The sequence below is a fragment of the Carcharhinus amblyrhynchos genome, chromosome 33, assembly GCF_965287045.1.
Source record: "Carcharhinus amblyrhynchos chromosome 33, sCarAmb.v2.hapA, whole genome shotgun sequence".
Lineage (NCBI taxonomy): Eukaryota > Metazoa > Chordata > Chondrichthyes > Carcharhiniformes > Carcharhinidae > Carcharhinus > Carcharhinus amblyrhynchos.
Genome location: NC_137356.1, coordinates 4,367,372 through 4,384,249, shown reverse-complemented (window position 1 = coordinate 4,384,249; position 16,878 = coordinate 4,367,372). Strand labels below are relative to the sequence as shown.

At 47.4% G+C, this 16,878-nt stretch overlaps 1 protein-coding gene across 1 annotated transcript; it reads left to right on the top strand.

Moving 5' to 3' along the window:
• The first annotated feature begins 1,399 nt into the window (after positions 1-1,399).
• On the top strand, positions 1,400-15,952 carry pgls (6-phosphogluconolactonase). The gene is made up of 5 exons (XM_080216606.1): positions 1,400-1,711; positions 8,797-8,904; positions 10,525-10,626; positions 12,025-12,165; positions 14,051-15,952. The coding sequence occupies exons 1-5, from the start codon at positions 1,424-1,426 to the stop codon at positions 14,183-14,185; spliced, it is 774 nt and encodes a 257-aa protein (XP_080072732.1). The 5' UTR covers positions 1,400-1,423; the 3' UTR covers positions 14,186-15,952.
• The last annotated feature ends 926 nt before the right edge of the window (positions 15,953-16,878 follow it).

The window sequence follows — 16,878 nt, the reverse complement described above, 5'->3', positions numbered from 1 at the left end:
AATGGTTAGCGCTGCTGCCTCACAGCGCCAGGGACTCTGCACAGACAGTCACCCAAGCCAGGAATCAAATAGAGTTGCATGTTCTCTCCGTGTCTGTGTGGGTTTCCTCCGGGTGCTCCCACAGTTCAAAAATGTGCGGGCTAGGGTGGATTAGCCATGTTAAAATGCCCTTTAATATCCAAAGATGTGTAGGTTAGGTGGATTGGCCATGCAAATGTGTAGGGTTACAGGGCTAAGGTTGGGGAATAGGTGAGGTATAGAGGGATACAGGCAGTGGGTCTGGGTGGGACAATGTGATCGGCACAGGCTTGGAGGGCCTGTTCCTGCACTGTAATGTTTTTTGTTCTTTCCGACTTGGTGTCAGATTGTCTGACGACCCTGTGATGGCTTGGGGACACTTTACTACATTGAAGGTGCTATGTAAGTGCAAGTTGTTGTTGAATATGAAACAGCAACCTGTCCATAATGGAGAACATAGGTGGTTAGTTAAACTGCACAACAAAGCTTATGTTTATTTTGCTGAATCATTACTGGGGCTACTGGCCAAGCCCAACTGACTCAGAACAGTAAAAGCAAAATTCTGCGGATGGTGGAATCTGAGAAAGTGCTGGAAAATCTCAGTAGATCTGACAGCAACTGTGGAGATAGAATAGAATTAGGTTTGGGATAGAATAAACAGCACAAACTAGATGGGCTGAATGGCCTCTTGCTCCCTGTTGAAGCTGTTGTTTTCAATCCACCAATCAAAGTCCGCACTAGTGATGATTGGCATCTCTCTCGGCCAATCTGCGACAACGGAAGGCGTGTATTACTCGGGTGATGTGCAAGAACCAATCAGATTAGAGTTAGGGCTGGACCGCCCACTGTTTCACCAATCAGGTTTCAGCAAAAGGCACTCCGTCTACCGAAAGGCGGAAGCGTGAATAATTGACATTGGGATGATCCAATCGGTATGCAGAAACGGATGATTGATAGGAGACTAGACCAATCAAGATTGGGATTGGGCGGGTGACGGGTTTCGGCCGCAGAGAAAGGGATGGTGGTGCTTGACAGACGACGTCGCCAATTGGGATCGCCGTTGGCCGATTGACCGGTGAGTGGACCAATAGAAATGTAGCTGAGGGTGGGCGAAGGTGGGCTGGGCCAATAAGGAGAGGTGGTGGGCTGGCTTATAGAAGGCTGAACCAATCAGCACAGAGATCTAGATGATTGATAGCCAGATGGACCAATAGAAATGTAGCTTGTTGTTAGAGAAGGCCGGGTGGGCTAATAGGGAGGGACGGTAGGCTGGCTGACAGGCGACTAGGCCAATCAACACAGAGATCCAGATGATTGACAGTCGGCTATACCAATAGGTTATGGACTGATTGACAGGCGGCACAGCCTATCAGGTCGGGGCAGCCGGCGAGCGGCTCCAGTCGGGATGTCGTCCCCGCGGGTCAGCGTCTTCCCTTCAGCCCGGGAGCTGGGCACGGCCCTGGGTGACCTGGTGCTGGCTCAGGCCGCCGGGGCGGTGGGCGAGCGCGGCCGCTTCACCCTGGCCGTGTCCGGCGGCAGCCTGGTGTCGCTGCTCTCCGCCGAGCTGCCCCAGGCCGCCGCCCGCCAGGCCGAGTCGCCCGGGGCCGCCGCCTGGAGCCGCTGGGTCCTCGGCTTCTGCGACGAGAGGCTGGTCCCGTTCGAGAGCCCGGACAGCACCTGCGGCCTGTACCGGGTGAGGAGCAGGGGACCCGAGGGAGTGGGCACGGGGGGGGTACCTGGGGAGGGGGGGACCGGGGAATGGACACTGGGGGGATTGGGCTTGGGGGGGGGATTATCATTCAAGGAATTGTGCCAGGGTGGAGTTATTTTCAGGGGACTGGTGCCAGGGTGGGGTTATCATTTTGGGGAATTGTGCCGGGTTGGGGGGTTATCATTTCAGGGACTGGTGCCAGGGTGGGGTTATCATTTTGGGGAATTGTGCCGGGTTGGGGGTTATCATTTTGGGGAATTGTGCCGGGTTGGGGGTTATCATTTTGGGGAATTGTGCCGGGTTGGGGGTTATCATTTTGGGGAATTGTGCCGGGTTGGGGGTTATCATTTCGGGGAATTGTGCCGGGTTGGGGGTTATCATTTCGGGGAATTGTGCCGGGTTGGGGGTTATCATTTTGGGGAATTGTGCCGGGTTGGGGGTTATCATTTTGGGGAATTGTGCCGGGTTGGGGGTTATCATTCCGGGGAATTGTGCCGGGTTGGGGGTTATCATTTCGGGGAATTGTGCCGGGTTGGGGGTTATCATTTCGGGGAATTGTGCCGGGTTGGGGGTTATCATTTCAGGGAATTGTGCCGGGTTGGGGGTTATTATTAGGGAGAACAGGTGCCTGGATGAGGGTTGGGGGATATTAAATGTTGAGGTGGAAATATATATGGTCAATATCGGTAAATGAGTTTAATATTGCGGTTGAGTATTAATACAGGACGAGTGATTGTGTGGAATTGGCAATTAATGATCCAGGAAAAGATGTTTGTTAATGGATCATCAGTGTTGGGGCTTTTAATAATCTGGGAAAGACTGAGGTTTGGAATTTGTAGTCCCAGTTAAAATTGGGATTCGTGTTAATGAAAAATGAACGAAATGTTTTCTATTGTGCTTTTTCATTTGACATCTCCAAGTCTGGCCTGTCTTTGTGCTGTAAAACTCTGTGGCTTATGGGCAGTCTGGTACTTTTGATGTGTCAGCAGTGTTGTAATGTAGGAAGCACAGCAGCTAATTTGTACACGGCCAGCTCCCGCAAACAGCAGCAGGATAATTTCCAGTTAGTCCGTTTATTTGCAAGGTAAATGTTGGATACTGATGCTGTTTCTTGCCCTGCTGCTCTGCAAAACAGTGGGACTGGAACTCAAACCTTTAGATCCACAAGCAACGAGCTACCGACTAACACAATCAGATAAGACAAAAGTGAAACACTGCGGACGCTGAAAACAAGAACCAAAAATGCCAGCAAGTTGAAAGAAAAATATTGTCCCAACTCTAACCAGCCCCTTCCCCCACATGGTCATCTATCATTTGTTCTGGAGCCTTGCTTTCACTGAGCTTTCTTCTCCCAGTAAACACATGAACTCTCCCCTCCACCTTCACCCCATTTCCATTAATTTAATTTCTTTTTTTTCCTCATCTCATTCATTCATTCATTCATTTTCATCACCCTTCATTCCTGTCCAGTAATCTTCTTTGTTCTTTGGGGGTTTTAGTTCAGATGGGCAGCATGGCTGGTGCAGAATTGGAGGGGCCGAAGGGCCTGTTCCTGTGCTGTAACTTTTTGCCCTTTGTTCATTCTCACTTCTGTTTTTCCTCTTCTCCGTTCTCGGTCTCCATCTTGCTCCCTCCTTGCCAGAGCCCCTTTCAGGGCAACTGAAATCAGTATCTCTATTCTGCCATTCACTTATTCTGATCACCTTAATGGACACTTTTAGCGCCGTTCTCAGCCTTTATCACCTTTTATAGTTCCTTGTTCAAATTACAGCCACCACCACCACCACCACCGCACCACCCACCCCACCCCCCCACAAGCATAGCAGAAATCTTTTCTGGTTTTCTTTGCTCTTAGCTCTGACAAAGGGTCTTCCAGTCTCAACGTTGGCTCTATTCTCTCTCTGCAGATGCCGTCAAACCTGCTGAGATTTTCCAGCATTTTCTGTTTTTGTTTCAGATTTGGGTATTTTGCTTGTAACACAGTTTGCGTCTTACCTTTATGCCATTATCAGTGCCTACTATTGTCCTTAACACTGCCTTTGTTTTGTACCCTGTGCACCTTTTATCGAATCCTGCAGTGCAGAAGGAGGCCATTTGGCCCATTGAGTCTGCACAGACCGCAATCCCTCTCCGGCCCTGTCCCCATACGTTTACCCGAGCTAGTCCCCCGATGCAAAGGGGCAATTTAGCATGGCCAATCCACCTAACCCGTACATCTTTGGAGTGTGGGAGGAAACTGGAGCACCTGGAGGAAACCCATGCAGACACGGGGGGAGCTCCACACAGACAGTGTCCCAAGCCGTGAATTGAACCCAGGTCCCTGGCACTGAGAGGCAGCGGTGCTAACCATGCCACCCCTTTGTGCAATCTCTCCAAGTTCCCACCAATCACTGACCCTCTGCAGAGTTGTTCCAGCATTCTCTGTTTTTACGTCAAGCTAAGATTATGGCTAATGAGACTTGGGGTTAAGATACCCCAGGAGAATAACCCTTCCCAGTGGAATCCAAGACTTGTGAGGAAATAGCTGAGGTGAGAGTGTCTGGAACATGTGGATGCCATCTGTTTTTATTTTAAATTTTCCTTCCTCGGTGTTCTTGGCAGTTCTCTGCTTTCCTGATACCACATCTGGTCTTGGGAACAGTGGCTACACATCTAATAATTTTGAAACAGAAGTGTGCTTCTAGCAGTTCCACAGAGTCTAGATTCCATCCTCTTCTCAAATTTGATTTTTGAATTGATTTATTATTGTCACATAGAACAGTACAGCACAGAAACAGGCCCTTCGGCCCTCCAAGCCTGCACTGATCACGTTTACCTATCTAAATCAACCACCTATACCCCTCTATTCCCCATTTGTTCATATGCCTATCAAGACAAGTCATCATCGTAACTAATGTATCTGCCTCAACTACCTCACTTGGCAGTGCATTGCAGGCTCCCACTGCCTTTTGCATTTAAGAAAAACTTCCCCCACATATTTTCATTGAACCTCCCCCACCCCCCCTTATCTTGAACTTTTGCCCCCTTGTAATTGTCATTTCTGCCCCAGAAAAAGCTTCCAACTGTTCGCCCTGTGTATAAACTTCTATCAGGTATTGGTCTTCCTCGGCCATTGTCTTTCTAGGGAGAACAATCCCAGTTTATTCAATTTCTCCTCATATCGAATACCCTCCATACCAGGAAACATCCAGGTAAACCTTTTCTGTACTCTCTCCAAAGCCTCCACGTCCTTCTGGTAGTGTGGTGACCAGAATTGGGCACAGTATTCCAAATGTGGTCTAACCAACATTTTATAGAACTGTAACATAATTTGCCAACGTGTATTGGGATACAGTGAAAAGTATTGTTTCTTGAACTGCTCCTTTATTAGGTAAGTTACCTAGTGAAGGAGCAGGGTTCCGAAAGCTAGTGGCTTTTGCTACCAAATAAACCTGTTGGACTTTAACCTGGTGTTGTGAGACTTCTTAGTGTGTTTACCCCAATCCAATACCAGCATCTCCACCTAATGTGGGAAACACAGCATCCAATTTGTGCAAAGCAAGCTCCCGCAAACAGCAATGTGATAATCATCAAACGAGCTGCTTCTGTGATGTTAATTGAGGGTAAATATTGGCTGGGACACGGGGCAAATTCCTGTCTCCTCCTTCAGAATACTGGCATGAGATCTTTCACATTCACCCTCAAGTTCTGTTGGGATATACTTGCCGTTCAGGATAGAATGGTCGTGTAAAAGCAAAATACTGCAGATACTGCAAATTCTGAAATGATAACAGAAAGTGCTGGTAAAATCATGTCTGGCAGCATGTGTGGAGAGAGAAATAATGCTTTGCGTATGCAGAAGGTGTTGGGATAATGGTCAGAGCCTGTTATGTCACTTGTGGTTAGAATTGCTGCTTCACAGTCCAGGGACCTGGGTTCAATTCCTTGGGTGACTGTTGTTTGTGTGGGGTTTGCACGTTCTCCCAGTGTCTGTGTGGGTTTCCTCCAGGTGCTGCGGTTTCCTCCCACAGTCCAAAGCAAAATCAACGCTTTTGTTTCAAACTCCAGTTGACAGGTCTATCATCTTGAGAAGGCTGTCAACTTAATCCCAAGGTTAGGTAGATTGGCCATGCTAAGTTGCCCCTTAGTGGGGGGGGTTTAGAATCACAGAGCTTTACAGCATGGAAACAGGTCCTTCAGCCCAACATGTCCATGCTGTCCAGTTTTTAACCACTAAACTCATCCCAATTGCCCACATTTGGCCCATATCCCTCTATACGCATCTTACCCATGTAACTGTAGAACTGCATTTTAAAAAACAAAATTGTACCCGCCTCTGGCAGCTCGTTCCAAACACTCACCACCCTCTGAAAACATTGCCCCTCTGAACCCTTTCGTATCTCTTCCCTCTCACTTTGAACCTAAGCCCTCTAGTTTTAGACTAATTAGATTCGATTAGAGGAATAAATAGGTGGAGTTATGGGCATGGGGCCTGTGTGGGATTGTTGTCGGTGCAGACTTGATGGACTGAATGGCCTCCTTCTGTACAGTAGTGATTTTTAAGCTTCTCTCACTAGTTGGCAGACTATGGGGTGGCGCAGTGGTTAGCACTGCTGCCTCAGTGCCAGGACCCAGGTTCGATTCCTGGCTTGGGTCACTGTCTGTGTGGAGTTTGTACATTCTCCACGTGTCTGCATGGGTTTCCTCCAGGTGCTCCGGTTCCCTCCCACACTCCAAAGATGTGCGGGTTAGGTGGTTTGGCCATGCTAAATCGCTCTTTAGTGTCAGGGAGACCAGGTAGGATAAATGTATGGGATAGGGCCTGGGTGGGATTGTGGTCAGTGCAGATGCGATGGGCTGAATGGCCGTCTCCTGTGCTGTAGGGATTCTATGATTCTAGTCTATCGAACTTGCAGAGAGAGCCAAGTGGGAATGACGCAGGATCCTATGATCAGTCTGTTCACCAAACACAGAGTTATGATAATGAGCTAATCAGTCAGTGACTGTTCTGGAACGCTGGCTTGGTCAGAGATAAGGTTACCCCCTCCACCCTTACCAGAGGAAAAAAATCAATGCTTTGTTTCAAACTCCCATTGACAGGTCTGTCATCTTGAGAAAGCAGTCAGCCCAAATTAAACTGCCTCACCCTTCTGCCCATACATTCAGAAAATTTACTAACCCAGCCCTTGATGGCTGCAGATTGGGTGGCACAGTGGTTAGCACTGCTGCCTCACAGCGCCAGGGACCAGGTTCAATTCCCAGCTTGGCTCACTGTCTGTGTGGAGTCTGCACATTCACTTACCACCCTCTGAGTGAAAGAACTGCCCTTCTGAACCCTTTTGTATCTCTTCCCTTTCACCTTAAACCTATGCTCTCTAGTTTTAGACTAGATCAGATTAAATTAAAGGGGTAAATATGTGGGGTTACAGGGATAGGGCCTGGATGGAATTGTTGTTGGTGCAGACTCAATGGACCGAATGGCCTCCTTCTGTGTGGGTTTCTTCTAGGAGCTCGGGTTTCCTCCCACACTGCAAAGATGTGTAGGTTCGGTGGATTGGCCAAGCTGAATTGCCCCTTAGTGTCCCAGGATGCGTAGGTTTGAGGGATTAGCAGGGTAAATATATGGGGTTGCGGGGATAGGGCCTAGGTGGGATTGTGGTCAGTATAGATCTGATAGGCCAAATGGCCTCCTTCTGCTCTGTAGTAATCCTATAATCAGATCTGACACCATTCATTTCACAATAACTCTGTTACGAGAGCAGCGGCAGTTGGTAAACCCTACTTTCACAGCAGCTAACTGTACGGAGAAACAATAGGTTAATGTTCTGGGTTCTAAAGGGGCTGACTGGTGTTTCCAGCAGCTTGGGGTTCAATCCCCTCCATGGTCTTGCCTCTCCCCAGCTCTGAAATTCTCGGTGCTCCTTGCGTTTGATATCCCCAATCTTAATCGCTTCCCCAGTATTAACAGCCGTGCCTTCGGCTGCCTGGGCCCCAAGTTTGAATTCCCATCCGAAATCTCGCAACTTTCATCAAAAGTCCGCTTCCCTTTCTTAGCTCTCCAAGCTTTTGATTACCTCTCAATATCCCTTATATAGTTAAGTATCGATGTTTACCATAAGATATAAGAACAGGATTAGGCCATTCAGCCCCTCAAGTCTGCTCCGCCATTCCATCATGGCTGATATGTTTTTCAACCCCCTTCCCCATAACCTTTGATCCCCTTACCTATCAGGATCCTGTCGATCTCTGCCTCAAGTACACTCACGCCACGTTATTCATAAAACTACACCATAGCTTCAGTGTAGTGTTAATGTAAGCCTTAGTTGTGACTAATAAATAAACTTCACTCAATAACCGGGTCTCCACAGCCTTCTGCAGCAAAGATTCCACAGATTTACCACTCTCTGGCTGAAGAAATTCCTTCTCAACACGGTTCTAAAGGGTTGTCCCTTTACGCTAAGGCTGTGCTGTCCGATCCCAGTCTCTCCCGCTACTAGGAAACATCTTCCCCCACGTCCACTCTATCCAGGCCTTTCAGTATTCTGATGTTGTGAAGCAAGCCAGAATGTTTTACTAGATGGGCTACATAAACGCAGAGGAGATATCAGGAGTAAGTTTTTCACTGAGGGTGGTGGGTGAGTGGAATCGGCTGCCGTCGGTGGTGTTGGAGGCAAACTTGATGGGGTCTTTCAAGAGACTTCTGGATGAGTACATGAAACTTAATAGAATTGAGGGTAATAGGTAAGCCTAGTAGGTATGGATATTATCGGCGCAACTTGTGGGCCGAAGGGCCTGTTTGTGCTGTAGTTTTTCTATGTTCTATTGTTGTGGCTCTCTGTGGCCTATTTTTGTCAGTGGATTAGATTGAAAACGCAGGGTATTAGTCACCAGAAGAGGCAGGGACAGGATATCTGAGCTAAGGTTGATATAAGCAGAGCTACCAGGTTGATGAATGGGTCTTCCAGTTGTCTGTTGGGCGAACAGAGCAATATTTGCCCTTGCTTTATTTGAGTTGCGTGTGAATGACTTTCCAGCGCATTGCCGGGCTGGCATCCATCCCATTTAATCCTTCGCATTGTCTCTTTCAGAAACACCTGCTCTCCAAGATCTCAATCCCAAATAACCATGTGGTCGCAATTAACCCTTCGCTGTCTGTGGAGGAAGCAGCAAACAAGTACGAGGAGAGATTGAGAGAGGTACTGGACTGAGCAGAAACGTATTGTGACTCCGTGTCTAGGTATAAAAGCACTGATCAGAAACTGGCAGAAGGCAGGAAACTCTGGCTTCCCATCTTTGCCCGTTGGGAGGCTGTAAAGGGAGAGACTGCTCCTGGATTATTTATGCTTTTTGATTTATTATTGTCACATATATTAACATACTGTGAAAAGTTTTGTTTCTTGCGTGCTATACAGACAAAGCGTACCGTTCATTGAGAAGGAAAGCAGCAAGTGCTGAATGTAGGATTACAGTCAAAGCTAGGGTGTAGAGAAAGATCAATTTAGTGTGAGGTAGGTCCATTCAAAAGTCTGATGGCAGCAGGGGAGAAGCTGTTCTTGAGTCGGTTGGTGCGTGACCTCAGACTTTTGTATCTTTTTCCCGACAGAAGAAGGTGGAAGAGAAAATGTCCGGGGTGCGTGGGGTCCTTAATTATGCTGGCTGCTTTTCTGTGGCAGTGGGAAGTGTAGACAAAGTCAATGGATGGGAGGCTGGTTTGCGTGATGGATTGAACTACATTCATAACCCCTTTTGTAGTTTCTTGGACAGAGCAGGAACCATACCAAGCTCTAATACAACAGGTAAAGATGCTTTCTGTGTTGCATCTATAAAATTGGTGGGAGTGGTAGCGGACATGCCGAATTTCCTTAGCCTCCTGAGAAAATAAAGGCATTTGGTGGGCTTTCTTAGCTGTAGCGTCAGCATGGGGGGGACCAGGACAGATTGTCGATGTACCTATATCGCATGGACTGCAGTGGTTCAAGATGGCAAGTCAATGTCACCTTCTCACAGGATAATTAGGGTTGGGAAGTAAATGCTGGCCCAGCCAGCGACACCCACATCACATGAAAAGAATGTGAATAATTAATACAAAGAATTGGAACAGTGGGCTGAATGGCCTCCTCCATTGTTGTTGTACAATCTGCAAAGTAATACTATCCAGCAGTCGGTGACAACTGGTGCTGGCCATTCGCTAACGTGGTGTAACATCAGTGAACTGGGCCTGACTCGCTTCATCCTGCTCACCCCCTCATTTAAAGGTGTGTTGGCATTTTAAATTCACTACCTCCAATCCAACAACTGGGGGAATGTGAGATTCTTTTATTCATTTGTGGGACATGGGCGTTGCTGGCTGGGCCAGTATTTATTGCCCATCCCTAGCTGCCTGAGGGCAGTTGAGAGTCAACCACATTGCTGTGGTTTTGGAGTCACATGTAGGCCAGATCAGATAAGGACAGCAGATTTCCTTCCCTAAAGGGACATTAATGAACTAGATGGGTTTTTCCGATAGTAGTTTCATGATCATCAGTAGACTCTTAATTCCAGACATTTTTTGTTGAATTCAGATTCCATCATCTGCTGTGGCGGGATTCGAACCCAGGTCCCCAGGACATTAGCTGAGTTTCCAGATTTAGTGATAATACCACTAGGCCGTCGCCTCCCCTTGAGATGTGATGCCTCAGAACTCCACTTTGCTGCAGTTTAACCACATTTTAATCTTAACGCACCAGATCCTTAGATGATTTGAGCAGCAGTGGTTCTTGCGTTCAGTGATGTTGGGTTGGGTGTTTTATTTTAACGTTCGTGTCTTTTGTCTCCAGCTATTTCCAGGTGATAGCATTCCCGTGTTTGACTTGCTCATCCTGGGGATTGGACCCGATGGACACACTTGCTCTCTCTTCCCAGATCATCCCCTTCTGCAGGTAACTTAGCAACACCGCTGTGTTGGAGGGGATATCTTCGATCTGTTCACAGTTAAAGCAGATAGATTGATGGACATCTAGCTAAGGAGAGAGTTGATAGAAAGCTGCAGCACAAAGGGACTGGTGCTAGATGTGGTTCTTGTTCATGAAACCAGGGAGGTAGCATCCAAGTGCAGAAATTAACATGAAAGGCAAATGGGGAGGGGGGAATGGAGCGTGAGGTATGAGGATAGTAGGGTGGGGGGGAGGTCAGTGGGGGACTGGGTGTGGGGAGGAAGTGGGTGTGAGGGAGGCAGTGTGTAGCTCGGTGTGAGAAAAGTCAGCCTGAATTGTGGAGCTAAACTCTCCAGAGTGGGGCTTGAATCAACAACCCTCTGACTGTGAGCCACAGCTCAACAAGGCTGGGAGCAACCCCCCTCCCCACCACAATGAGGCTGTACTGCAGAGCAGCATTGGCTGGATCACGGGGTGGCACTGTGGTTAGCACTGCTGCCTCACAGTGCCTGGGACCCAGGTTCAATTCCTGGCTTGGGTCACTGTCTGTGTGGAATCTGCACATCCTCCCCATGTCTGCGTGGGTTTCCTCCAGGTGCTTCAGTTTCCCCTCTGTCTGAAAGACGTGCTGGGTAGGTGCATCGGCCGTGTGAAATTCTGTCTGTGTACCCAAACAGGCATCGGAATGTGGCGACTCGGGGATTTTCACAGTAACTTCATTGTAGTGTTAATACAAACCTTGTGACTAATAAATAAATCTTGGAGCAGGTCAGACACTCGGTGTGACTCCAGACCACTCACCTTCCCTACTAGTCAACAATGATTGTCTTTCAGAAGTACCTCATTAGTGACACAATGGTTAGCACTGCGGACTCACGGCGCCAGGGACCCGAGTTCAGTTCCAGTCTCGGGTCACTGTCTGTGTGGAGTTTGCACGTTCTCCCTGTGTCTGCATGGGTTTCTTCCGGGTGCTCTGGTTTCCTCCCACACTCCAAAGATGTGCGGATTAGATTGCTAAATTGACTCCTGACACTAAATTAATTAGTGTTGGGGGATTTGCAAGATAAATATGTGGCATTATGGGGATAGGGCCTGGGTGGGATTGTTATCGGTGCAGGCTCGATGGGCCGAATGGCCTCCTGTGCTGTAGGGATTCTATGATTCTAGCTGTAAAGTGCTTTGGAATGTCCTGAGCTGGTGAAAAGGTGCTATAGAAATGAAAATTCCCTCTTTCAATAGACAGATCTCATTGTGCGTGGGTGGGTGGGGGAGGGAGGGGGGGGCGGGATTAACACGATAAGCTTTTGAGATCTTTCTAATGGGCAGTGATATAGATCTGCTGATTCTAACCCCGGAGTTACAATGCTTCCATTAACGCAGCGTTCCTCCCCCCTCCTGGAACAGGAACAAAGTAAGATCATTGCTCCGATCAGCGACTCGCCCAAACCGCCACCCAAGCGTATCACCATGACCCTGCCCCTGCTGAACGCGGCACGCTACGCTCTGTTTGTGGTGACCGGTGAGAGTAAGGCTGCCGTATTAAAGGTAAGAGGCTGCCCTTAGAAAGTCCGACTGCCTGTAAATTCCACCATCCGTTTGCTGACCTGTGTCTCAATTCCACGTTCCCCGACAGAATCCTATCACGCTCAGATTTTGACATTTGTGATGAACTATAACCTCGATTAGCTTCTTGAGTGGAAATTGCAACTTTCTCCCCCTCTAAAGCATCAAGAAGTGCTTCCCAACATCATCCCTGAGCAACCTGCCTCCAATTATAAGCTCTGCTCTTATACTGGACTTTCTACCCCGTCCCCACCATAGGAAATAATATCTTTGTCCTCCTTATGAGAACACTTCTAATTAACTGAAACATCTCCATTAAGTAATGGCAGGACAAGTCAATACTATGCAACCTCTCCTCATAACTTAACCCTAAGTGACACAGTGGTTAGCACTGCTGCCTCACAGCACTAGGGACCCAGGTTCTATTCCCGGCTTGGGTCACTGTCTGTGTGGAGTCTGCATGCTCTCCCTGTGTTTGTGTGGGTTTCCTCCAGGTGCTCAGGTTTCCTCCCACACTCCAAGAATGTGTGGATTGGGGGATTGGCCATGCTAAATTGCCCCTTAGAGTCATGGGGACTAGCTAGTGTAAATTCATGGGGTTTTGTGGATAGGGCCCAGGTGGGATTGTGGTTGATGCAGACTCAGTGGGCTGAATGGCTGCCTTCTGCACCGTAGGATTCTATGATTTGAAGTCTTGGATTCATTCTGGTGCCCCCCTATTGGACCTACTCCAAGAGGCATTATGTCCTTCCTGAGGTGTGGTATCCAGAACTGACTGTCTTATTAAAAATGGGTATGAGACTTCTTGCTGTGTTTATCCCAGTCCAATGCTGGCATCTCTACATCTAGGGTGGTACAGTGGTTAGCAGTGCTGCTTCTCAGCGCCATGGACCTGGGTTCAATTCCAACTTTGGGTCACTGCGTGGAGTTTGCACATTCTCCACATGTCTGTATGGGTTTCCTCCCATACTCCAAAGATGTGCAGGTTAGGTGGATTGGCCGTGCTAAATGTGTTGGGTTACAGGGCTAGGTTGGGGGAAGAGTACAGCAGTAAGATAGTGTGTCAAAGAGTCGATGCAGACTTGATGGGTTGAATGGCCTCTTCTGCAATGTCGGGATTCTATGAACTAAGGATTTAGGGCTCCATGGTATTGTAGCCCGTTTTGCTTTTTGGGTTTGTATGGCTATGGAGTCAGAGGTTTATAGCATGGAAAGAGGGCCTTCAGCCCAACTTGTCCATGCCAACCCTTTTTTTAAACTCCTAAGATAGTCCCAATTGTCTGCATTTGGCCCGTATCCCTCTATACCCATCTTACTCATTAACTGTCTAAATGTTTTTTAAAAGACAAAACTGTACCCACCTCTACTACTACCTCTGGTAGCTCGTTCCAGATACCACCCCCCGGAAAAAATTGCCCTTCTGGACCCTTTTGTATCTCTCCCCTCTCACCTTAAACCAATGCCCTCTAGTTTTAGACTCCCCTACCTTTGGGAAAAGGTATTGACTCTCTAGCTGATCTGTGCCTGTCATTATTTTATAGGCCTCTATAAGATCACCCCTAAGTCTTCTATGCTGCAGAGGAAAAAAAATCCCAGTCTATCCAGCCTCTCCTTAGAACTTAAACCACCAAGTCCTGGTAGCATCCTAGTAAATCTCTTCTGCACGCTTTCTAGTTTAATAATATCCTTTCTATAATAAGGTGACCAGTATTCCAAATGTGGCCTGACCAATGACTTGTCTATGATGTCAGTGAAGATGGAAGTTGTTGAGTTGTTTAAGTTAAATTGTTGGCCAATTAACAGCAGAATTCCCCAATGTTAATCTGTAACTGGACCTCTCTGTGATTCACTGTTATCTTCTATCCAGGAAATCCTGGAAGGTAAGGGTGGGAACCCGCTGCCTGCTGCCCGTGTCCAGCCAGCGAAGGGCGAGGTGCACTGGCTTCTCGACGAGGCTGCAGCAAGCAAGCTGACCATCAAGGTGGAGCGGGCGTCACTGTAGATGCTGGAAATCTGAAGCAAACACACAAAGTGCTGAGTTTGCTCAGCAAGGGGCGAGCAGCATGTCTGGAAAAAGAGAGAGAGGGTGAGAGGTAACGTTTCACATCGAGGACCTTTTGTCAGAACAGTTGGTGTCGGTGATGCAGAGCTGTCCTGGCGAGAGGTCATTGATGTGGCATGTTCACTCTCGGCTTCGCCTGTTGTCAGATCTGCTGGGTATTTTCACCTGCTTTCCCTGGGAACACACAGTCGGGGCGTGAGAAGTCTCCTGAGATGATCGAGCCTGTGATGTGTTGGTTTAGTGATCACAGCTTGCATGCTTCCATTTTATGTAAAAAGAAACACATCCCATTGCCTCTTAGGATAAAAATTAACTGGTTATTAATTCCTGACACCGCCTCGCAGAGCTTTGCAGCAAATGCTCTCACTAAAACAGGTACCAAAGTTTCGTGAAATTACCAAAATCTTTACATGTGAAACCTCTGGGATTTTGATGAATAAATATTGTCGAGGCATGTGTGAGTAATAATATCTTCCTAAATCCACAAATTGGAGAATGAAGCCCTTTGGGTGAGGATTGAGTTTCTGTAGATAAACTTTCTCATTTCTGTTGTCCTTTCTAACTTAATTTTTGCCCACATTCCAACTTGCAATGTTTTTAAAAGAAAAAACAATTCTTGACTGGTTGTATGTGGTCTTACTTGAGGCACAAATCCCCTTGCCTGACGCCCCCTCCTTTCGTACCACTCGAGGGGTCTACCTTGTTAAGTTTGGACCCCAAAGTACACAGAGTGTGGCAATTAGGGGGATTTTCGCAGTAACTTTGCTGCAGAATTACTGTAAGCCTACTTGTGGCACTAATAAATTAACTTCAAGTCCTCAATTGGGACGTACACCATGAGTTAGGGCGAGGTTACGCCGTGGCACTTATTCCTGCCAACGCAAAGAGTAGGGTTGACATCCGAAATCTTGCCAGTTTGGACAAGGATCAGTGTGTGTTTTACAAGTGTTTCACTGAACTGAGCCAGTGTGTCACATTGGCAACTTGTTCAGTAATGGACCAAAAAGCATAAAGGAAACCTTGTATTGGTTTCAGAATTGAAAAGGAGCTACTATCTGTTTTGCGCACAGTGTTTGCTAGCTGTACATTATCTATACTGTGTGCATGTTTAGTTGATGGTGACCTTCTGGGGGTGTGATTTATAATCGAACACTTTGGCTGCCAAACTCCAAGTGACCTAGCTCACCAGACATCTGACTAAATGTGAGCACCCAGTTTAGAAATTTATGTTGAACTCAGAGAAAAGAGAGGTTTGCATCTTCAAATCATTCCAGTGGTTGACTCTCATCCTCTGCTCGTGCTTTGACCTGGAACTGGTTACTAGTAACCTGCCATCCGGATAAAAGTGAAATACTGCGGATGCTGGAGATCTAAACTGAAAACGCTGGAAAATCCCAGCAGGTCTGGCAGCCCCGCCCCCCCCGTGGAGAGAGAAACAGAGCTCCACATCTGGAGTCGGGTGTGACTGAGGCCCATCTCTCCACAGGTGCTGCCGGACCCGCTGAGTTTTTCAGCACTGTCTTGTTATTGGCCGTGAGGTGTTGGTGGAGGGATGGTCACTTTTATGGTATGAGCTTGCTGTTTATTATGTAAAACACACATTCCCTTCTGAGGTAGCACGTTGGCTAAGTCGGATTAAAGGAAAATAACAATTTGGGAAGTAATTAATAGTGTACTGTGCTAAACAATAAATTTTTTTTTGAGTACCATTCTGGATTGCCCTGTCATTGTTTCCAAAAGTTCTACCCTTCCAATAGTTCTTTATTCTTTATTCTCCATTCAGTCTCTACTGTTAAGGGCCTCGGCACCTCCCGCTGTGACTGGATCCTGAACTTCTGAACAGACAGACCATAATCAGTAAGAATAGACAACAACATCTCCTTTATGATCATCCTCAACACCGGTGCCCCACAGGGCTGTGTTTTCAGCCCCTTACTGATGTGTATGACCGTGCGGCCAAATTCCCCACCAATTTGATTTAGGTTTGCTGACGCCACCACTTCAATGGGTCAGATCTCAGACAATGATGAGACAGAATTTGGTGAACTGGTATGACAACAATAATCTCTCCCTCAATGTCAACAAAACAAAGGAGATTGTCATCGACTTCAGGAAGCGTAAAGGAGAACAAACCCCTATCTACGTCAACAGGGACAAAGCAGAAAGGGTCAAAAGCTTCAAGTTCTTAAGTGTCCAGATCACCAACAACCTGTCCTGGTGCCCTACCCACCCATGCTGACATTATAGTTAAGAAAGCCCACCAATGCCTCTACTTTCTCAGAAGACTAAGGAAATTTGGCATGTCAGCTCTGACTCTTACCAACTTTTACAGGTGCTCCTGTAAGCATTCTTTCCGGTTGTATCACAGTTTGGTATGGGCTCCTGCTCTGCTGAAGATCGCAAGGAACTGCAAAAGGTCATGAATGTAGCCCAATTCATCACACAAACCAGTCTCCCATCCACTGACTCTGTTTACATATCCCGTGCCTCAGCAAAGCAGCCAGCATAATTAAGGACCCCACACACCCTGGACATTTTCCACCTTCCATTAGGAAAAAGATACGAAAGTCTGAGGTCACGTACCGACCGACTCAAGAACAGCTTCTTCCCTGCTGCCGTCAGACTTTTGAATG

Bases quoted from the DNA above. Each gene is read 5' to 3' on its own strand.
- pgls (XM_080216606.1), top strand. From the start codon at position 1,424: ATGTCGTCCCCGCGGGTCAGCGTCTTCCCTTCAGCCCGGGAGCTGGGC. The intron at 10,627-12,024 runs GTAACTTAGCAA...CTCCTGGAACAG, and splicing joins CAGATCATCCCCTTCTGCAG to GAACAAAGTAAGATCATTGC. The intron at 12,166-14,050 runs GTAAGAGGCTGC...TCTTCTATCCAG, and splicing joins GTAAGGCTGCCGTATTAAAG to GAAATCCTGGAAGGTAAGGG.